Genomic DNA, 23488 nt, shown 5'->3' on the forward strand with positions numbered 1-23488 from the left:
TTATTTTTATTTTTTCAATTTGTATGCATCTAGTAGAAGCAGGAGCTTTAAGAGAACTATTGAATAGGATTCATGGAGAAATCAGGTGAGGTGCCAAAGGCAGTATTATTCGATCTTCATTTTTCTCATCTCCCTCAAGAAACATCAATATGTGGGTGGATAGTACTGTACCTCTTCCCTGGTTTGGGGATGCTGGGGGGCGGATCTAGACTCTTTGGCCATGCCTGGTGGTTGTACTTGGCTTTCATTCTGCTTGTACTTTTGGGGTCAAATCTATCACTTTAGTTGACTTATTGTCAAGTGTGGCGGTCCTGAACTTATCTATTAAAATTGCTACTTCCTGTATGAATGAATTATTCCAGGATCATAGGGAGGGAAAGAAAATGACATTTTTCATCCAGAAAAGCAGGACTGGGTTCGTGTGACGTGTAGCAGCGGTAATGGGCATTATCATCATGACGGACATAGGCTTCGCTGGTGCTGGGAATTCTTCTGTGAAGGAGGCACTGAGATGGTGCAGGGGGATAAAATAACTGCTCAGCACTTATTTTGCTCTGAAGAGAGAGGAATTTATGAGAGGCATAAGGGACTATTGCAGACTGAATTGGAGAGGAAGAAAAGAAGTTGCTGGGTTGCTTCTTTTAGCAGCTCCAGCACCATCAGGGTCAAAAATATGCTTTGGCACCCAAAAAGGACCCCTGGAGGGATACTGGGAGAACTGCAGCAAGATTTGGTTGTACAGTTTTCCTCCTTGTCCTCTGAGGACGTTGTAGCCTGTGCAAGCCCTCCTGAGGAGCCGTGTGTCTCAGCCGCAGGACCTGGGCAGTGCATCTCAGAGAGACCCAGCACCAGGAGTCCGACCTGACTGAATTTGCATTCTTACAGATCCAGTGCGGCACTTGGGCTGAAATGCTGAAACAACACCAGCCCTTCAGCCCTATAGCAATCAGTGGTGCTCTTTTTGTTGTTGTTGTATAATTAAATTTTCTAGCCCCTTTTCATAGCAAGGACCAGATGCTCCTTTTTCCAGAGTAGGGCTGACAGCCCTTATGGATGCCTGTTGGAGCTGATCAGAGAGCGAGCATACTATTCCTGGAGAGAATTAATGCTGGGGCTATTAACCATCTGCCCTACTAAAAGAGAAGGGGGACTCAGCTGCCACTTTGCTGCACCCCCACTGCTGCGGCTGACACCTTGTTCCTGGGCAGGCAGAAAGAAAAGTTCTCATTAAGGATGAAGCAAGGGCATAGCGTGTAGGAGGGGCTGGTGCTAATAGCATTTGCTTCCAATTTCCTTAACCCACTAATTGGATTCTGATTTACTGAATACATCTGAACAATGCTGAAGAGGATGCGCTGTTAGCCAAGCAGTGGAGCAGCCATCGAGCAAACGGGGCTGCTGGATGCCTGGGAGAGGGGGGTGCTGAAGAGGCTGGGAGAGGGGTGGAGGAGGGAGGAAGGGACCTGTCAGGGTGGACAGAGGGGAGAGGAGGAAGGTGCAGGGTCTGAGAAGTCCCGCATGGAAAGAAATCTTTGTTCATCGTGCAGGTACTGATGCCCCAGCTGTCCCTGGGGGAAACTGCATCCTAAGATGTGCCCTGCTCCAGTGCATTGCTGTGCAGGGGGTCGTGCTGAGGCACTGCTCCCCATCTGTCTTCTCCAGAGAAGGCTCATGTGAGAGGCAGGAGGCTTTGGAGACAGTCTTGCCCACCTCTTCAGCCTGTCCTCAGGGGTGAGCAGGCTGTCCTTCAGCTTCCCAGCTAGATGTTGGTCCTGCTCTGTTCTCTCACCAGGTTTTCAGAGTTTCTTCTCTTTTATCCCCTCTGTATGGTGTATGACAACAGCAAGGCTTACCGAGCTGCAAAACAGTGTGATGCTGAGACTGAAACCTCATAGTCCTCATGTACAGGACATGGAAGCAATGCTCCTACAGCTTCTCTGTGTGATATTACAGCGGGATGGTTGCAGAGGATTTCCTTGAGGTTTTTATTTTAATTTGCTAATCCAGCCAAACATCAAGAATTGCCAGCAACAGCTGAATGTACAAAACCTGGCCAAGTCTGAGCAGCAAGCTCCTTGCCAAAAGGTCAAGGTGAAGGCAAAGCCCACCATGGGGTGGTGTATGGTACCGGCAGCCAGTTGCATAGCAATGTTTGCTGGATTTATTTTGTGCAGCACGATGATTATCACATCCCCAGCAAGAGGCAAGGTTAAGAAATTCCCATGATCGCAGCGCCCCAGTATAGGTGGCACATCCCAGCAGTGTGTGAGCAGTGCTCGTTGCTGCAAGTGGCTGGTCCGTTCAGCTGCTGTGGTCACAGCTTGGGATTACCTCCCTGCTGCATCCTGCCTTCAGCAGCACCCACCAGCAAACCGCGGCAACAACAGGTGAGGTTGTGAGTCAGCATCATGTACATGTGCACAGGGAGTGGAGTGGAGCTGTCCAGCATTGTTCAGAGGCTTTGTCAGGGAGGATGCCTTGCCCAGAGCCAGAAGAACTGTTGGAGATAGCTTCTGGACTCCTTCCATCTGCAGCAGACAGCTCCCTGGGGGTGCAGCAGCCCAGTGCTCACAGCATGGTTGCTCTACGTGCTGTGTGCGGTGACCTCTGCCTCCCAGACATGCTCCTGGCTTTAATAGGGGTGAGCGTGCTCTTAGAGCTACCAGGGCTGAGTGGTGCCATGGGTCTTGGCCAGTACCAGCCTGAGTATGGATTTCCACTTGCTGCTGGGTGAGAAGAAGGCTGGTGACACTGGGGACAAGAGTGATACATAAAAGGGTAGTGTCCGGAGTTGTAAGCGCCTCTAGCAGACCTGGCTAGCCATTGCAGTATGTGAGTGTGTAAATGATGTTAGCCAGCCTCAGGCATCCCCTACTGACTGATTTTTCTCTGTTCACCGTGCTTTTTCCTCCACGGCTCTGATAAAAAATTTGTAGTGCTGTCTCAAGAGCTGGCAGAGCACAGTAGTCAAGGATGGAGCCCTGTCAAATCCTGACATAAGGCAATAATCCTCTGAATTTTTGAACCTCCCTCCCAGAGTCCCAAGTTACAAGAGGCCCTAGCTTCCCAGTTGGGCTTGAATTTTACAGCTGCTGGAGGCTGCATTTGTGTGTGTATGTGCATGTCTGAGAGAGAAAAGCAGTTGCTGAAGTCAAGTTGCAGTTGAAGTGAGTACCAATAGGTTTGAAGATGAGGCGTTGCATCATCTGCTGACACTGAGAGCATTCTGGCAGGCATAAACTCAATCACATGAACTTGTGCCCCCTAAAAATCTCTTCCCTAGCAGTCTCTCCTATTCCCTTTGCTGGTAACAACACGCTGTAAGACCTTCTTGTTTCCTCACTCACGCATTGCTAGTAAGAGGGCATCCCTCAGGTGGGAGAGCAGCCCAGGGCTGGGGGCTGTGCTTGTTGAGACCATTCAGGGAGGGATATGACCAGGTGGTATCTGTGATGTTCCCTCAGCCTGACTGCCACAGAGGGCAGAGAGCATCCAAAGCCAGGACACTTCTGATTTCATTAAGAAATAAAACTTATCGTGTTTGGATGAGATGCTGTATGTGTGAGGCCTGTTGCTGGATGTCGTGCTAGCAGGTATGCTTAGGTTGAATTAGCTGGGCAAGATAGGACCTGAGGTTGCTTTGCCTTTGGTCTTGATTTCCTTCTTATTCCTAACTACAGGCAAGAGCACAATGGGACATTGCAGGTGAGCAGTTACACAAATGAATAGCAGAAAACACATTTGGGCTGAAAGCGTCTCCATTAGGACACTGCGATTACTTTTCTCTTGGACACCAGACCCCAAGAAGTTAGTGCTCGACAGTGTTTTTTTTCCATCACCTCCTTAGGCTGAGATCTCTAGGGATAAAAGTGTGAGAAAAATCCATCAAATGGAGCTGTGATCAAAGGCAAGTGCAAGAGCTGTGCTGCAAGGAGCCTGGTCCCATCGCTGGCTGACACTGCTCAGTGAAGTTGTGCTTCTGCCAGGTGACATGGAGCGATGAGTCCTTGTAGAAGGAACTGGCATGTGTTTCAGGAGTGAATTGGAAGAGCCCAAAGTGGCCAAGGTTTTGTTTCTGCTATCGATGAGCTGGCTGTTATGGCCCAAGCATCTGAAAGTCATTAAGAGAGACAGATTTGGGCTCCCCATAGGCTGTCCTCAAGCACCGATAAACCATTTGATATTCATCTCTAGCATCTTAAGTAAGATGGGATCGTCATGGGATGCTGGGGTTTATTTTTCTTTTTAGAGAACAGTCATTATTATCTCTTCTAATCATAGCTATCCTGTTTTAAAGTACTTCTGGGAATTCAGGCCTTGGCTATAGTCTGATTGCAAAGATAGTCAGCTTCACTTGGAATGAATTGTTCTTTGCTAATAAAAGACCCAGTATCAAGCTCCTCATCTTAAAACCTACCACTTACAATTTTCTGCTAGAGATTATACCTGCTGTCACTCGCAGGTGGGACCTGTATGTTACTGGTGAGCTGAGGCTTCTGAATTGACTGAAAGATGGAGCCAAAAGGTAAATCTAGAGGGTGCAAACTGAGAAGATCCCATCTGTCCAAAGGTTTAAGGGTGAGGCACAGTCTGAGCATGGGTGTGCAGTGTGCTCCAGACACAGCATGCTGGTTATTTTATCTCTCCCGTTCCTGTTGGACACCTGCTCTGGCACAGTTGTAATGGCCAGTTTGTTCCTCATTGCTCTTGGACCAACACTGGCTTTTACGAGCCTTTTGGACAAACCTGACCAACCTATGACCATAAGTGGACCCAGAGCTTTTGTCTCAGAGGCAAAATTTCCCTGTATCCACCCATTAATGCTGCGTAGAAGAGGAGGGAAAAGATTAATTGGATAATTCTAGCACTGCAAAGAGCTAAATTTTACATTCTCCTGTTTCTACTGGAGTTGGCCTGGAGGTGCTCTATGAAGGGGAAGTACTTTGCAAGCAGCATCCCCAAATGACATCCAGAGCTTAGATGCCTTTGAGACTGTTATCTAGGTGAGCCTCGCTGGCATCACGGTGAGATTATCCTCTTTCACACTGGTGTCAAAGAGATCAAAACTTGCTCTTGAGCTCCCAGGCTTCTTGAAAATGCTTTGGTATAGCAAAATTACTCAGCATCAAGCCTTGACTAACGTGCTTTGAAATACCTGGAGTTTAAAGACCTAGCTTTTGCTGCTGTCTCATCCAAATGTGGAGACCTGGTAAGAAGTTGGCGAAGTGGCAAGTTTCTTTGGGGACCCACGGGCTGTAGGTAAGGCTGGAAATACACAGTCCTGGCCAACAATTGGTGTGTCCAAGCCCCCGTCCTGGGAATGGCTGTGACCTCCCGAGCGTGTGACAGCATCTGTGATGTTTCTTGTCCCGTGTTTGTTGTCTGGTGGCCTGTGGAGGTGGAGGAGCAGGCCAGCTAGACTTGATGTTTTCTGAGACAGGTTGGTGGCTTCAGGGGACGAAACTCAATGAATTTGATGATCTTTTTCAAATATCTTTTTCTACTTGTCTTCTTTTGAAGACTTTTTTCTTCATTTAGTGATGGAGGAGAGTAAGTGATGAGAATGGACTATATAAAATGTGATATGGTGAGTTTGAGCATTGAGAAGTTGCAGTTCCTCTGAGATAGCTGTCTCAATCTAGGCTGAAAATTGTTCCTGGTCAATGCTGCTGGCCAGACTATCATCCCAATGTCGTCTTGTCCCAAAGACTCTGTCCTTCCCTATGTGGGATGGGGTTTCTTCCAGGATCTCAACTTCTGTGAGGTGCCACATTCTTATGTCTTGGGGAGCCTACCCAGAGAGAGGCAGGCTGAGGGGCTTTAAGTGGAGATGGTACCGGGAAGAGATGCTGGTACAGGGGCACTAGAGGCTGGTGTTTGTTCAGGAGCAGGGTTTGTGAATTGATCACAGATGCCATAGGGAAATGGCAAATGGTGATGCTTATTCTGCCACTGTGTATTTGCAATCCTACTCTTCCTTCTTGTTTTCTTTTTCATGAGTGAAACGGATGAGGGTGATTCTTGGGAAGGAATTCAGGAGTGAGCTAGGTTATGTGAGGATCTCATGGAAATAGATTGGTAAAGGTTTTGGATACACAAAGATGTCAGTTAAGTGGATGTTACTCTTCATTTTATTTTTTTTTTCTGGAAGGAAAGCTAGCTATATCTGAAAGTGCAGGAGAGAACCGTGCTGTGAGAGTGAGTTATGGCACCTGTCTGTGCACCAAGGAGAAACCACTCTTGAGCTCTGTTCTTAGCTAAAAGGTGTCTCCAGGTCACGGGGGCTCAGCAGAGCCCATCAGACCTTGGTGTCCTGCAGGCTCTGCTCACAGAGTCTGGATCCTGGCAGAGGAGTGATTCTGAACTGATCCAGCAAACACCAGGGGTATAACAGTAGGCTTCTTACCTCCTGCACTTAATGTTCATCCAGGGTGTTCCTTGCACCAGCCCTGCAGTGTTTCACTGGGTAGGAGGAGCATCTGCATGGGACAGACATTCTCCCAAGAAGAGTCCAGGGGGGCACCTTTAATTTATTTGAACTAATACTTAGCTTTACAAAAATTGCTGATTTAAAAAAAAAGGTGAAAACAGCTTCTGTCCCTTCCCCAAATGACAGATTTTCTTCCCATGAGTTATTTTGATTTTATTTCTCCATGAGACAGCTTTGATTTCACTTTGGAAGTTCTGCACCCTCCCACCCACCACTGTTACACTTTGCCAAGAAAAATGCATGCACAAAGCAGTTCTATTTTGATCTGAAATAATCCCTGCCTTGTCCTTTTCTTTTTCTTGTGTTTTTTTTTGCTGTTTGTTTGTTTGTTTTTCATTTACACAAGAAAGGGGTAAAAAAAAAAAAAGCATCCCAATTCAGTTCTTAGCAGCCTTGTGGGGAGATGTTGTGCAGTGATGAGCCCCCGATGAGGACTGCAGTGCAAGCAGAGTTTTCCCCCTATTAATGTTCTGCTGCAAGTTATCATTGAAAAGCAACTGCTGTTTAGAAGTATTGTCACCCCAAATTTGGACTGGTGGCCATCTATCCATCAGTGCCAAGTGTCTCTTCAGCCTCTTCTCTTTCACTTGGGCTCTCAGGAAATGGCAGAGCCAGTAGTGCCAAGGCTAATTATTTCTCCAAGCATGAGATGTGAGAAAATATTAACCTTTTTCACCAACAGAGCCCCAGTTAGTTAGCTCCATTTCTGTGACATGTTAACCCAGAGATAAAAGTTCATCCCAAGGAATCTGCCTGTGGTGCAGTGATCTTTGTGTCATGACGTGGGGAGGAGGGTGGGCGGCAGGAAGGTGAAGACAGCTGGGGATTTAATAAAAGACTGTGACCTGCCAGTCACCGAGCCCTGTAGATGAATTTCTGCATTTCAAGGTTAGCAGCATCTGGGCATGGGTGCTGCTGTTTTTTGTTCAGGATGCTGAGGCTTGACGGGGAGGCAGCACAGGGGCTGGTGGAATCGTTCAGCTCACCTTGCCTGAGTTACACCCGTGTTGTCAGTGCCAAAGTGGTGGGGGCTGAATTTGGGGACTACTGGTGGACAGAGCTTGGCAGAGTTGACTGAATAACAGTGTCTTGGCTCATTTTTTCTTTAAGAAAGAGAAAAAGCAGGAGTTAGCAATTCCAGGATAAACGAAAAGCAAAGCTCTTAGTGAATCTAAAAGTAAAAATACAGGAAAATATAAGGCCTAAGTGATCTGTTTTTCTCATCCTGCAAAGGAAGAGTTTTTGACACTCTTAGTCATCTAAAAATGACAGGCTGTATTTAAAAGTAAGTGATTTCAAATATCAGACAGAAAGTACATGCTGGACTTTTAGGGAACAAATGATGTAGTGGAGCAGAAGCAATGCTGTGAGATCACCAGCATCTGTAGGAGCCTTTGGCAGGAAAGCATCGCACAGCTGGAGTGGCTGCTGCACCAGAGAAGGGGAGGATGTGTTTTTATTTTTTTAGGGCAGGAGGTGGTGGCAGGGGTGGTTCTCTCTGAGTTCATGGGGAGAAGTGGTGGCCTCTGGTTAGTCCTGGCTGATGGGTTTCAAAACCACACATTTTCTCAAGGTGTCCAGGTGTGCTGACACCTAAACCATCCATGGAGGTGCCCAGTCTCCTCCTTGACCTCCAGGTACATTCTTCCTTGTGATACACAGAGAGGATGTTGCCTTCTTCTTAAAGGGGAGAAAAAGCATTCCATAAACCACACCAGGGCTCACTGGTGATTTCAGAGGGGTGTTGCTTCATCACTAAGTGCTTTGGTGCTCCCAGGTGCACTCTCAGATCACTCTCTGCTAGAGCATCCTTTTGCCTTTGACCACCAAAATGTATTGACTGCTTGTCTTATAGTTATTATGTGCCATTGATTACTTGATAACTTCGTGTAAGTAATTTACAGAACCACAGAACAGCCGAGGTTGGCAGGGACCTCTGAAGCTCACCCAGTCCAATCCCCCTGCTGAGCAGAATCACCTAGAGCACACTGCACAGGATGGCATCCAGGTGGGTTTTAGGTATCTCCAGAGAAGGAGACTCCACCACCTCCCTGGTGGGACTCCACCACCTCAACCTGTCCCAGTGCTCTGTCACCTCACAGTAAAGAAGTGCCCTCTCATATTCTGCTGGAACTTCCTGTGTTTCAGTTTGTGCCTGTTGCCTTGTCCTGTCACTGGGCACAACTGAAGAGAGACCGGCTCCATCCTCTTGGCACCTTCACTTCAGATATTGATACACATTAATGAGGTCTCTCCTCAGTCTTCTCTTTTCCAAGTTAAATAGGCCCCATATTCTCAACCTGTCCTCATGTGACAGGTGCTTCAGTCCCCAAATCATCTTTGTAGCCCTCTTCTGGTCTCGCTCCAGTAGCCCCATGTCCCTCTTGAACTAGGGAGCCCAGAACTGGACACAGTGCTCCAGGTGTGGCCTCACCAGGGCTGAGTAGAGAGGGGGGCACAGCCCGCTGGGGTATCAGCCACTCCTCCCAGCTTTGTGTCGGCAGCAAACCTGCTGAGGGTGCACTCTGCTCCATCGTCCAGGTCACTGATGACTAAGTTGAACAAGACTGGACCCAGTACCGACCCCTGGGGGACACCGCTAGCTGCAGGCCTCTAACTGTGCTGCACCCCTGGGCACAGCCCTCTGAGCTCTGCCGTCCAGCTCTCAATGCACCTCGCTGCCCACTCATCTGGGCCGCACTCCCTGAGCTTGCCTGTGAGGATGTTATGGGAGACGGTGTCAAAAGCCGTGCTGAAGTCAAGGCAGACAACATCCACTGATCACCCCTCATCTACCCAGCCAGTCATCCCATCACAGTAAGCTCTGCAGAAACCTGCACGCTGAAGTGTTCTTTGAGCTATCTCAGCATTGAAGTGGGTTTGGACTTCTCCAGATCTGACTAAGAAGTGTGTTGAGAATGGAGACCTTTTCTGGTTTGGTTTGCTGTGTGGTGACAGGAAGCTGTGGTTGGAAAGTGTTCTCCCTAATGAATCTTTACATCGAATAAAATAGTCTTAAATGTAACTTGAGGTTTTCCTGGCTTGTGAAGTTCTTTAGTAAAGAATTGGTGTCTTTCCAGGAAGGTGCAAGGTAACAGATTTTGCTTTTACTTTCCACAGGTGAAATCCTTTGATGTCCCAGTAGAGTGACATCAGAAATTTGACCACTGTTTAAAATTCCACTGAAAATGAAGTGTTTTTTTTTGTTGTTCTTTCTTTCTGGTTTTATTTTTTCACATGTATTGGTTCCTTTTTTTTGTCTTAATCCTGAGAATGGAAGGGTGGTGTCCTAGCTTCAGCTGGGATAGAATTAATTTTTTTCCTCGTTGATATAGTGCCATGTTTTGGATTTAGGATGAGAATAATGTTGATAACACAGCAATATTTTAGTCGTTGCTGAGCAGTGCTTACTCTAAATCAAGGACTTTTCAGCTTCTCATGCTGCTTCGTCACTGAGGAGGCTGGGGGTGCCTAAGGGCTGGGAAGGGGACAGAAGCAGGACAGCTGACCCAAACTGCCCAAAGGGGTATTCCATCCCTTATGGTGATATGCTGAACAATTAATATGGGGGGTGTTGGCTGGGAGGAGGGAAGTGTGCCATTGCTTGGAGACTGGCTGGCTATCAGTCAGCAGGTGGAGAGCAATAACTTTGTTGTGCAACACTTGCTTTGTTTACTCCTTTTGTTGTTACTGTGGTGGGTTTTTTTTGGTGTCTGTTTTTCTTTTCTTTCCTTTTTTTTTTTTTAAATTCCTTTTTTTACCTGTATGGCTAAAACTGTTTTCATCTCAGCCCATGAACTGTTGCACTTCTCTTTTCAATATTCTCCCCCATCCCACTGCACTGGGAGGGGGAGTGCGTGAAGGGTTCTGTGGGGTTTAGCTGCCTGCCAGCTTAAACCACAACAGGTGGGAGGGAGTCAAGAACCAAGACAGACCCCAAATCATTGTGGAGGGCCCTACAAGTCTAAATTATTCATGAGCTGCTTTGAAAATCAAGACCTGCGGTCTGGTTTTCAAATGCAGCCTTGCTATTCCCTCCTTCCATTGTCGTAGGTTGCTAAGTAGCTTAGTAGTTTTTTTCCTCTCCCCTTTTCCCAAATACAAAAATCCAGGTAATTTCTAATATATTATAAATGCATCATCTTGTTAGTCTGGAGTTTTCACGGGTGAGCAGCACATCATGTTCACAGAAGACTATTTTTTTTCCTTTTTGCATTTTCCCCTTTCTTCAAATTTAGCTTTTTGATGATTTTTTTAGTTATCTATCTTGCAGGGAAAAGAAAGAGAGAAAGGAGAGGAAGGGAAGGAAATAAAAAAAACAGGGAGAGAAAGGAAGAAAAAAAGGAAAGAAGGGAAGGAAAAAAGGAAAGAAGGAAAGAGGCAGCAAATTAGAGGAAATAGTAATTGTGTACTACCTAAATATAACAGTGTTTGAATATCCAGAAGTTGTGGAGTAAAATCTCCTTATGTGTCAACCTGCCCTTGATTTGAACCCCCGTTCCCACTGGCAGTGCCTGCCCTGGTGGCAGTCTGAATGCTGGTCATTCAGGCAGCTTTTTTGACTTTTGACTGCCTGAACCCTTTTGGAGGCACGCACCAGGCTGGCAAGCCCTCTTCTTCCAGTGCGGATACAAGTTGGGAACTTTGGTGTTAATATTAACTCTCCCTTGAGGTTGCTGTTGAGATTAGCGTAATTTAGTTTACTTTTTCTGTGACCTAAAAGGAATTTGTGTGTGTTTACCTTTTTTTCCACCAAGTTCTTCTCTGCTTCTGGTAGAACATCTGAGTCTGTACTGCTCAGCTCATGGGTGTTGCACTGCTGTGACTCTTGCACACATCTTCTCTCAAGTGGCATGTCAAGCTTGGAGAGGTGACCAGTATCAAGGAAAGTCAGCTGGAACCTGAAGTGCTTGTAGGCTTGTCCATCAGCGGTGTGAACACATCCTGTTTCACATGGGGGTATAGTAGCATGGTCTCTGACCAGAGCACAAGGATTAAAACAACATAAGAAAAATGTCTTCAAAATGGGGTCTTTGAAAGTCTGTGAGGCACTGAGGAGACCTCAAAGACTGGGATTTCGCAAGAGGGTTTGTGGTTCCTGTGCTGGCCCATTCGGGTTGGGATTTTCAGAGGGTCATTCCTTGCGTGTCTGCAGCCAGCGTGTCCCTTCCATAAGCAACTTTCTTTGAAATTATTTCAAATTTGAATGGGAAATAACCTTAAAACAGAAAAGTGAAACTTGCCATTAAGTGAAAGCTTGACTTCTTGGCTTTTAGGAGGAAATAATTGGCTCTCCAGCTGGGTGCTGTCTCTGGGCTGGTTGGAGTGGGAGCCTTCAGCCCCCAGCCTCGTGGGTGCCAGCTGCTCCAAGCTGGTGCTAATAATATATACTTTATTTTCGTGTGTGTGTGTATTTTTAGGTACAACCTGAAAAAAAAATATCCTTCAAGCTTTCTTTCATTGGTTTCCTGAAAATGTTGTGGGTGTTTTCGCTTTTTTTTTTGATTGTTGTTGGCAATTGGGTGACCTATGAAATACCAAAAGCAGCACAAAACATTTATCTAGTGACAGCCTGAGGTGGCACAGGCAGCTCGTAGCAGGTTTATCTTCATTATTACAGCAATTTTAGGGCTGCATACTGCAATTTTCACTTGCAGTGAGGTATTAAATTGAAATTACCCCAGATGTAATTGTCACACAAAATAATTCTGGACATGCTGGATTTAATGCTTTTCCAAGCTGTGGTTTTTATTACCTAAGCAAGAGCCAAAAACCACTCAAAGTCAACAACTTAAACTGAAATTTGCCTTCTCAGGAGCCAGGATGTGTAGCTGCTGTTAAATTAGGGGCAGGGGGAGAGGAGGCCAACTGCAGGAAATACCAAGCCCAAGAGATGATGGGAGTTTTGCTGGGTGCAAGTAGCAGCACTTGCTGCACTACTGCACTCAGTAATGGCAGCTCAGCCATCCATCCTGTCGTTGGGAAGTTACAAGCCTTATTAAACAGAAGTTAGGAGTGGGTTGTAGAGCTCTGGATGGGTTTGTATAGCAAGTTTCAGTGTTTCCTGCTTGCGTGTTGTCTAATTAGGACAATGTCATGCATACACATCTGGAGTTTTAAAGACAAGTTATTGTCACCTACAGGAGCCTTCATTGCATCGCTGCAGGCTCAGCCAGCATGCAATATCTGCAGCACTCCCACTGGTGGCTGATACATCGTGCATACACCGTGGCATTATTTATTAGCTTCTTAACTATCGTAGTAACATATCGATGGCTTAGTACCTACCACCTTCCTTCATGCTTTTCCTGAAATACCTCCCGTTATTTGCTACACAGATTCCCACTGCCCAGTGCTGTGCTGGAAGCGGGTGGAAAGACCCAGCTTGGAACAGCCAGCTGATAATTTTGTACAAGTAGCGCGGGGAGAGCAATTGTCCTAGTCTGTCACTGCAGCTCTGCAAAGCACGGGAGGGTTGAGCCTGTGCGCAGCAAAGCACGCGGTGCAGTGGCAGCAGTCTGCGTCTCGTGAGGTTGGGTTGGCAAAGCTCAGCTGATGTGTGTTACTGACAACAACCGATATAGGGTGAGCTTGCAAATATTTTGTCCCACCCAAGATGTCTTTTTTTATTATTATAATTATTTTTGGAATTATATAACCTGTTGGACAAGCATGATTGCAGTGATGGAGACCTCCTTTGTGGAGGTCTGGGTGGGTGTGGGGCTCACTCCTGCCAGTGGCATGTCTTAAGGCTGACAGTGACCTAAGACAAGCCAAAAGCTCCAGGTTGCAAAGCTTCAGTTGTCAAGTTTTGACTGCTCTTGGACCAGTCTGCACGTGTGTCCAGGAATGCTGGAAAACAAAGCTGCAAAATTGCATTCAGGAAAGAAAAAAGAAAACTTTTTGGAAACTTCTAGTTTTGTTTTGTTTTTTTTTTCTGTGCTGTTTGTAGTTTCAGAACTCTGTACTTGGTATAAATTAAGTATGAGAATAAAGTATTAAGAGTATTTATTTCTATCCTGATGGAGCAAGTATCTACAAAATGGCTGGTTCAATTTAAGAAAGACAAATACTCATCGTGATAACCCAACACTTTTGATACAACACATATCCCTGTGAAGCTCACAAAACCACTGAGAAAAGGTCTAGTTGCAGCTGATTTTCTGCAAGAAGGCCTCACCTTTTGCATGAAGGATGTGTTCCCACTGCCTGTGAATGTTGGAGCCTGATGGCCCCAAGGCAACATGCCAGATGGGAAGCAGTGGTTAGAGAAGGGTTGCAAGCTGAGTGGCTCCTTTCTCTTCCCTTCCTAACAATTACTTTTTTTTTCTGCTTCAATCCTCAGTGACTTGCTTTACGGTGTCTGGACTCCTTCAGAAAAGATTCATGCAGATGCAGAAAAACTTTTTTTTTTTTTTTTATTAGTGTTAATGGCTTGTGTTAATGCTTGTGTTAACCTCTGCTCCCACCTTGAATTTCAGCACCTGAATGCCCTTTTCCTCTTTCTCTCCCCAGGTGTTTGACACTGCGCTACCACCAGGATCTCCCGCCAACCAGCATCATCATCACCTTCCACAATGAGGCCAGGTCTACCCTGCTGAGGACCATTCGGAGGTAAGAGCTCCCTGTCTATTGGAGCACATTGGTAGATGCTTTTAGAAAGGGTGAGCAGACTTGAAGGTTTTTGTGAGTAAAGGCAGAATGTGTTTGTACTCACTGCAGTAAAGTGACTGGACCAACCAGCTATGATCTGAAACAGTTACCAGGAGAAATTAGAGTGCAATCTGGTCTCTGAGAAGCAGGTTTTACAGTGAGATGCTCAGGAAGCAAGTAGCTGTGCTCTCTTTGCAGAGTCTACCACTGGGCACCCTTGGGGTAAGGACAAGAGATTACACACAGCTTGGGATAATAGCTTTTAAATTCAGCTGGGTCCCAGTGCTCGGCTCTGTGTTGTCCCCAGTGTCTAGAGAGGTCTATTATTTTGCAGATGTTTGCTCTGGTATTGCTGCTTGAGCTTCTCCAGTGACGTATCAAATGCCAGAAAGGCTTGCTAATTGAGAAGCCTTAACGGAGCGCATGCAGATGAGATTTTCAATGATAATTTCTTTGCTCTTCTGGCTTTGGAGTGCTTTGGGCATGTGGCCATTCTTTCATTTATCAGTGTGTTCTTGTCTGGGTTTTGCTGTAGTGGATAGAGTAAAGGCTTCACTTTCACCACACATTTTTAAAATCAGCATTTAATCCTGGTGTATGCTTTGATGAGAATTCTCTTGTGGAAAGATTTAATGAGGTTTATCTATCGTACCTTTGGAAGATTTCAAAGAGCCCTGTTTGAGACCTGTCTCCAGGTCTTGGCTGGTGGCTTCATCTGTAGAAAGCTGATGTGTGCTCTGCTGTCTGCCAGTAATAAATGTTTTGCAGGTGTGTTTCATGCCCACGTAGTGAAGGCTTGGCTAGCAGCAAGTCAGGCCATAGAATTCAAGCTTTCATAGATGCCCAGGGGCAGCTCTTGTTTGCCCCTGGGGAGGAAAATTAGCTGGGTGCAATACAAAAGCAGTCCAGCCTGCAGGACAGTTGTCAGTTAAACCATGACATTCCCAGGGAGCCCCTGCTATCATCTGTACTGGTCAGACTGGGTTGCTGGCAAGGGGGAGACTTCAGCTGTGCCCTGTTTGCCATCATATCCTCAATCAGTGCTCCTCTAGAAACAGCATCCTTCCTCAGGTGAGCACACCCAGTTCCAAAAGTGAGTTAGACAGTCCTGAAATTGAATTCCTGCTTTGCTTTATGGTTCTCTGCCCAATCCCATCTCATTCACTTCACACTTAATTATCTATCACTGCTTTCTCTGTCCCAGGGTGCGTGGATTTGGGGTGGGAATAACACTGACACTTTATGCTGTGTATCAGCTCCTTCGTACTGGACCTTCTCTTTTACCTTTATGGTGCCCTGCGTGGGGTTACCATCCTCCAAAAGCCGCTGTAACAAGGATGGTAAGGCAAAGCTAAGAACCATCCTCTAGAGCATTCATAATGTGTGAAGCTCAGGGACAGACTCCAGTCACATCTCCCCCCATATCTTGGCACCTGACTGTTCTGGCAGATATGGTCAGGAGTGATGTTAGACCTTATGCCTGGATCCCCCCTGCCTCTCCCATGGCTGCCATCCTACACTCTAGGAAATGACCCTACTTCTTCTGGTCCCTGATATCTCAGGAGCAGGGTTTAATGTTTTCCTTCTAGTTGCAGCACTCAGGTTTGCTCTGATCCCACCAATCCTAGGGCCACCAGCCCTTGGCGGCAAGTCTTGCTGGTGATGTGGTTCCTTCCCTGATGCTCTCTGGCCATGACTGTACAAGTGCCATCTCCCTGTCTGTGTTCAGACCCAGCTGGGAGTTCATCTGCCTCTTCAGCCTCTGTGCATTAAGTTGCTGTGCCTTCTGACTGATCTGTCAGAAGCAAATGCTTCGTTTAATGAGGTCTTCCAGATAATTCCATCCCACGGTGGCTGTAATAACACAGATCATTGTCCATTGGCCAGTAAAAACAGCATCCTCCTGACACTATTTTGTGCCTTTTGGAGCAGCTTGTGACCAAGTATCTCAAAACGCTTGGAGCACAGCAGCGATTAAGGAGGCCCTCATCTACCCCAGTCTCATCGGTACATCTCCGTGGGCAGAGCATGGTGCATTTGTAGTATAACCCGGGTGGGAGGTGGATGGACACAAAGAGGTGGTGTGTCTGTGGCTGGTAGAAGAATTCTGGCTTATAAATCAGATTTCCTCAGCAAGTTAGGTTTTCCAACCTTGCTGCAGAATGAATATTGTCTGTTAACAACCTCAGTTGCAGGAGTAAAAAATGGTTCAAAAGGAGATTGCTGGGCTTGTCTAAACCAAAGGGAGATGGGGCACCAGTCCTGCTAAGGGAGCACTTCTCACAGGACTGAGTGTAAAGAGAAACTGAGCAGGAGGGATGCTGCTATTTCAGGCTTGAGAGCCTGAAAGCTCACTGATGGCCTGCACCACCACTACCTTGCTTCTTGTCCCTGTGCAGCCACCTTGCCTGTACCCTGGCCCTCCTGAGACAGGGAAATAACAAAGCCACGCACCTCCTTCCTCTGGCAGCATGTCGGCATTGTGTCATAACTGAAATGAGCCTGATTAAAGGAGCAAAAACAAGCCAGGTGTTGCTCAGAAACTCTATAATTAGCACTTTGGGCTGACTTTTTTTTTTGCTTAAGCCTTGGACTTTTTTATTTTGCTAATCATCTCTCATGGTTACTAAGTATACAGCCCCATAAGCACTTTTACCTTTTGATGTTAGCATAAGAGAACTCTTGAATTTCAAAAAGCACGGTGGGTATTTGAAAGAATGAAATGCAAAAGCCACAGTGTAATCAGAGCTCATTATGATTATTCTTGGTGTGATGTCTCACTTTATACATAATTAGCCAGTTTGGGTTGTTGAAGCAGTTCATTTTGGTGAGCGTTTTTTCTTCTTGCTCTCATTCTGATCTTGATAATTGGGACCCTTGGCTCCTGAAATCCTCTGTTATACTCCCAAAGGATTCATCTTTCTCTTTCTCTCCTTTTCTCTTTTTCTGTCCCCCTTTCCCTCTTTTTTTCTTTCTTAACCTTCCCCTTCTCACGCTCTTGAGCTCTCTCCCCTTTGCACTCTTGCTTCTTTGCACTCCCCTATTTTTCCCCCCAACAAATCTCAGTACATTGCAATGGGGAGAATTAACAAGTTCCCGAGGCTCAATGCCCACGGGTCCCTTCTGCAATGCAACTAGTATTCCAGGTGATGACTGAGAAATGCTGACCCGCTGTCAGAGTGTCAGAACTGCTCCCTGAAAACATCTTCTGCATTTTTAGGGCTCATAGAATCATGGAATGGCTTAGGTTGGAAGGGACCTTGAAGATCTAGTTCCAATGCCCCTGCCATGGGCAGGGACACCTTCCACTAGAGCAAACTGCCTAGGGCCTCGTCCAACTTGGCCTTGAACAACTCCAGGGATGGGGCATCTACAACCTGTCTGGGTAACCTTTCCAGTTCATTATCACCCTTTGAGAGAAGAATTTCCTCCTAAAATCTATTGTCAAGGACCTGGGTGCACTTGGTGGGTAATTTAGAAGGATGGGGAAGTCTGATGTGTACCTCAAGGGGATTTGAATTGGGGCAACAATAGCCCATGAATTGAATTTGATGGTGGCAATTGCTGTATCTATATATCTACATAGTGCTATATGCCATCATTGCTATATCAGTGGTCTTATCCAAACTAATGAAGAAGGGATTTTTATGGAACCAAGCAAAACGCAGCAGTGATAGGACTGGACAAATAAAGCAGTGTTGAAACCAGAGCTGGCTTCAGTATGCAACACTCCAATACCACGCACCATCTCTCCTGCCCTGAAGGGCTGTTACGACAGATGGAGCCCAGTATCATGGACAAAATGAACTCAAAAGACATTTTGAAGGGATGACCCAGAGATTAAAGGAATGATGTGTGTACATACACATAAAAAAAACAGTAAAGGTCATGGGGATTAACTGGGATGTATTAGAATGCATGAGACCTGAGCATGATGTAAATGGTTTGGAATAAGGGGTGGGTATCGTCTTGGTTTCATCTGAGATAGGGTTAATTTTCTTCATACTGGCTGATAAGGTGCTGTGTTTTGGATTTAGGAGAAAAATAATGTTGATAACTCACTGATGTTTTAGTTCATGCTGAACAATGCTTACGCTAAGCCAAGGACTTGTCAGCTTCTCATAGTGCCCTGCCAGCAAGGAGGCTGGGGGTGCACAAGAAGCTGGGAGGGGACAGCACCAGGACAGCTGACCCAAGCCCTGAGGGTTCTGCTTCAAGAAGTCAGCCCTGACCCTCTGTTGGGGCAGGATTATACATATCTATGTGTAGGTCTGCTGACCTCTGTGCTGTGAGAGAGAGGGAAAGAATAGGTCCAGCCACTTCAATAATACAGAGAACCACCTTAGTGTTGTAATTAAGAGGAGACTGTAGCTTTCAGCCCCATTTCCCAGTGGCTGTACCCCTGGGGGAGCTGTGGACCACGTCATCCAGCCTCTTTATTTTATCACATAGGCAGGCTACAACCTGCTCTTATCCTCTCTGCAGCCTTTGAAGCACAATCAGCTCACTGATAAAAACAGTCGTCCTGCCACAGCTGTGAGCCTTGTAATGATGGGTTTTAGCCGAGTAATTTTCTCTATGTTGGCCCTGCTGGCAGCGGACACCATGTCATTAGCCCCAGGAGAGGTAGAAGGGTGATGGAAAGGAAACTTTGTGCACAGTACAGATTGCTGAAGCCTCTTCCTCCAGGCTTTATGGGCTGCTCTGCCACAAATGCTGTAAGGGTGAATCTCACATATTTCCCAAGAATATCAGGTGCTCAGTTCTTGGGTCAGGCTGCAGAGAGCTGATACCTGGGCACTGCTGGTTAGGGGGTGGGGGACTGGTTTCTTGGTCTTCTCTCATATATCCTTTATGGAAATACAAGTCTGGTTGTGCTTTTGCAGCAATTGGTTCCCAGGATTTTCTACCCTGTTTGCTGGGTTGTTGAGTCGGTCAAGCACTGTCACAGATTCTCTCTTTGTTCATTAGCGTGCTGAACCGCACCCCAGTGCACCTCGTCCATGAAATCATACTGGTGGATGACTTCAGCGATGATCGTAAGTGATCCTTTCTGTGTTAACCAGAAACCACTCATGGATTTTCACAAATGTAAACAGGAGTGGAATAGGAATAGGAATTCTTGCATGAGTTGCCAATTTCTGAAAGGCATCATCTATAGCACTGTATGTGACATAGCCCACATCCTCCTGCCACTTTCTCCTGGTTGACAGGATGACTCAAGTGAAATCAATAGGTCCAATCTTCAGCACAAGTCCATAGCTGTATCCCTGAGGGCTCTCAGGGAAAGGCACTGGTTGTCCCCAGCTACAGATCTTACGCAATGAGCTAGTGGAAGATGCAGGTGCAGAGAGTAAGTGCTCAAAAAATCTGTTTTATGCATAAAAAGAATAAAAAACTACACCAAAACTGAGAGGTCTGTGGTACTCACATTTCAAGGAGCTGCAAAATGTAGATATTTACTAGAAAATGTGAAAAACAAGCCAGATTGTTTGTTTGAAAGAAAGAAAAAAGTACACATACACCTTGCTCTTGGATATTGTTAATAGGCACTGCCTTGGAGGATGCTAGGGACAGATTTCACAGCAGATCCAATTCTTGACTGTCTCTCTGGCATTGCTGCCTGGGTTGGGAGTCACCAGAACCAGGAAAGGGGGTTGCAGAGTTTGCAGTGAGCTTGGGAGCCACTCCAGTGCACTGGAGGCCAGGTGAGGCAAGTCTGGGAACTCTTGGCTGCTCAAAATCAGCACTTCTCAGCTGTCTTACATCTGGCCCCTTCTTCTTTCTTGTGACAGTCTGAGCCTCCTGGAATATATTCTGCATACATTTACATAAAATACATACATTTGCATAATGCAGTGTAAACATATGGTCAGCTTTTCCTTGCAACCCACTCCAAGCAATTGGTGCTTTTTATCTCAGTCCCAGTGATGTCTCTTTTCTCACATCTGTCAGCCCCTTAGAGTATCCTGAGTTGGAGGGGACCCACAAGGGTCATTGAGCCCAACTTTTTGACCTTTTATTCACCGGGACAAGGTTGTTCTGCACACAGATGGCACATGCTCATGGGCTCCTGCTATTCCCAGCAACTTTCTATGATATATATGTAACAAACTTCTGCCACCCTTACTCCTCTGGTGCACACAGATAACCTCAGCTCCACGTATAAGTTCTGGGGAAATACTGAATGATGATATGTCTACAAGCAAAGACTGCTGAACCAGGATGAATAGGTTCAGAGGAGCATGCGCAGGCAGGGGCTGGAAGGAGGGATCAGGGCAGAGGAGCGTGCACTTGAGCCTGAGGAGGTGGTAGGATGGGCACGTGGAGGAAAAGGGGCTGTGTTGGATGTTCTTGCCAATGCATCCAGCCCAGCTCGTGCTCTGTCCTCCTCCCATTTGCTAAGGGAAAATCAGGCTAGGAGGGTTGATGCGGGTCAGTCACCTCAGGAGCCTCCAGCCCCACCACAGGCTCACATGATGCTCTGCAGTTACCCCAAATAGTCATTTGCATTAATGTGCAAAATGCCAGAACTCTCTTTCTGCACTGACTTTATAGTGCAATTCAACTATTCATGGTGTAAATGCCCTGGGTTTACACCACTTTTGTGATAGCTGCTGCTCTGTCTGTCCTGATAAGCTGAGGGATAGAACCACTGTGCACCACCTGACTGGTCACCCCACAGCAGGGTCCCCTCCCTGCTCCAAATTTTTCTCTGGACTATTTCTGTGGCTGCCTGAGTGCTGCCAGGTGACACTGATTCCCTCTGTGCTTCCAAAGCTGACGACTGCCGCTTGTTGGCCAAGCTGCCCAAGGTGAAATGCCTGCGGAACAGACAGCGTGAAGGTAAGAGCCGGGTGCCACGGGCCCGTACAGGTGGTGGGAGGTGTGAGAGTGATGGAGCAGGTGGTGGTGGTGGGAGCAGTGGAGGGAGTGCACCGATAAAGCCCAGGTAAAGTACTGATAAAGGGAGACATGATGGAGGGCTGGGAACTGAAACGGATTCTATCCTCTCTCCCCTAAAAAAGTGTGTCCTCTTGTGTGTAAAGTGGACTGTCCCCTCGTTTTCCTTGGTAGAAAATATGTTCCTATTGAGCTGCAGGTCAGCAGTGCCTAAGCTGGAAGGCCAAGAAAGGTGTAATTTTGGCCCCAAACGGTTCCAACCTCAACTCTCTGCTAAGAGCTGTTGGGATTCCATTCAGGGACCCCCATGGTCTTACTGAGGATCTGGCTTCACCCCATGCAAGCGTATGTGGTGCTGGGCAGGTGAAAGATGTGTTTAGGTTCCCTTTTGTCTTCTGGGGAAGTTGTGAATGCTGTTAGCATCTAACACATTGCATCTATGTTAGATTTACTACCTGCAAGAGTAACCATTTTGAGTCCTGTCTTTGCCCCAGAAGGTAACAGAGGAAATAATTACACAAATTCAGAGTTGGCAGAGGTGCCATAAATCATTAATCTAGGTAGAGCTGTTTATTTGCTTTGGTGACCTTGGAAAACAGTTGGCGTGGCTTGCAGTGCTGGGAAGGGGTGATGAATCTGAACCATATTTTTTTCCGAATGGGATTCAGGTGGGTCAAAGCCCATGGGGTGTGTGCAAGGAGCCTCTGAAAAGCTGCAGGGGGGATATTACCGAGATGCCTTGGTGGCAGCTGACTTGGTGTTTCCCGGAGCAGGTCTGATTCGGTCCCGAATCCAAGGGGCGGATGTGGCACAAGCAGGAGTCCTGACCTTCCTAGACAGTCACTGTGAGGTGAATAAGGACTGGCTGCTTCCACTTCTGCAGCGCATTAAAGAGGTGAGTGCTCCCTTAGGGGATGTGTTGCTGATGTTCATCCCCTCTTTCATCCTAACAGCCATCACCACCGTTGGGTGACCAACTGCACACGCAGGCATCTGCATAAGAAAGTGATGATCTATCTTTTGGGGTGCTAAGTGTCTTTTTCAGGTCTTCCACCCAGCAGGCAAGTGGGAGAGAGTGTGGTCTAGTGGGACAAGGTGTCTCCTGGGGCAGTAGGGCTGTAACTTGGCAAGCATGGGTTGAGCATTGAAAGGGCAATAACCGGGCAGTGCTCCAGCAGACTTTTTAATTAGGCTTATATAAAATGCTCGGTGCCAATGATTTAAAGGAGTGATGCCTCCTTGAATAGGGGCCGAATTTAATTTCATGCAAATTAACCGCTAATAAATTGATTTAATAGGATTTAAATTCTGCTGATTTCAGAGCAGACAATGACACTCACCTTTCACTGGTGTAAATGCTGGCCTGACATGTGCACGGAGGCTCTCAGCAGTGCCTTGTCACTCAAGTTAGCTGGAGTCCTGTGCTGGTGACCTGGGGGGCTGGCAGAGGGTGCCCAGTGTGCATGCGCATTCCCTTTGCTGTACTTCATTCCCCCACTGCTACTCCACCTCTTGCTCCTGACTGCTAGTATTTGTAAGAAGCCAAGGCATTGGGTTCTGGAGAAACCTAGGCAGCACCAGGCTGGGGCACTTGGTGGTGGACAAGGGGAGTTGGTGCTGCTGGCACCCAGAGCACCAGGGAGGTCCCAGCCGTGGCTTGAAGGTTGGCCCACGGTGCTGCTAGTAAATGGTAACGTAATGTAAGTTTTGTGTTGTCAATTGCAGCTCCTCTGAAATTAGGAGAATGTGAGCTGTGAAACCCCACTCAAAAGCAGGCAGAGTTTCTTTCTCACACAGCTCTGGGAACGTGCCTCAAGTTCAATGCCTGTGGAGTGGCTGAGTGTGGACGCCACGTGCAGAATCTCTACAGACGTTTTGACGCGTTGTGGCAGCAGTGATGGCATCATGGGTCTCAGAGCCAGCTCAGGAAGGCAGGCCAGCACAAGGAGTGTTTCTGAAAATGCACTTTGCTTTCTTTTAGTCCTGCTTGTTTTATTTTTAATTGCTCACAAATGCAGCAGGTGCTTAGTTTCCTCCTGCCCAGCCCCACTGTATACCTATCCTTTGTGTTGGGGTTAAAATATTGATCAGTGAGCTGAACGAAATATTACTGCTGCCACCTTCAGGCTGTGCTCAAGAGACTTTACCATCTCACCTTGCCCTTTTTCTTGACCATTAGAAGGAATGCATGGCTGACATAAAGCTGGTGACAGCTGCACTCAAGGTCCTTCTGTGTTAATACACGTTGCTTGATTTTAGGACCATTTTTAGAGTTTTGCGATGCCGGTTTGGTTTCATAATAATGGTAATTGTTTTGTTTTGTTTTTGAACTATGTCTTGGAGAAATTCTCAGATTTCTGAGAATTTTGTGAGAAAGAGGTCTGATGATTTGGGTGTTGTAGTTATTAGCATGCCCTGGCATGGGAACGTATCCCATATTGA

At 46.7% G+C, this 23488-nt stretch overlaps 1 protein-coding gene across 2 annotated transcripts in view; it reads left to right on the forward strand.

Annotated features, from left to right (window-relative positions):
- The window catches only part of GALNT14 (polypeptide N-acetylgalactosaminyltransferase 14), a 67426-nt gene that overhangs the window by 25382 nt on the left and 18556 nt on the right, over positions 1-23488 (forward strand). For both annotated transcript variants that reach the window (XM_035321926.1, XM_035321927.1), the window contains 4 exons: positions 14006-14104; positions 19115-19182; positions 20924-20989; positions 21820-21941. In XM_035321926.1, the coding sequence (XP_035177817.1) occupies positions 14006-14104; positions 19115-19182; positions 20924-20989; positions 21820-21941 (355 nt within the window). The remainder of the gene's footprint in view (positions 1-14005; positions 14105-19114; positions 19183-20923; positions 20990-21819; positions 21942-23488) is intronic.

The sequence above is a fragment of the Oxyura jamaicensis genome, chromosome 3, assembly GCF_011077185.1.
Source record: "Oxyura jamaicensis isolate SHBP4307 breed ruddy duck chromosome 3, BPBGC_Ojam_1.0, whole genome shotgun sequence".
Classification (NCBI taxonomy): domain Eukaryota; kingdom Metazoa; phylum Chordata; class Aves; order Anseriformes; family Anatidae; genus Oxyura; species Oxyura jamaicensis.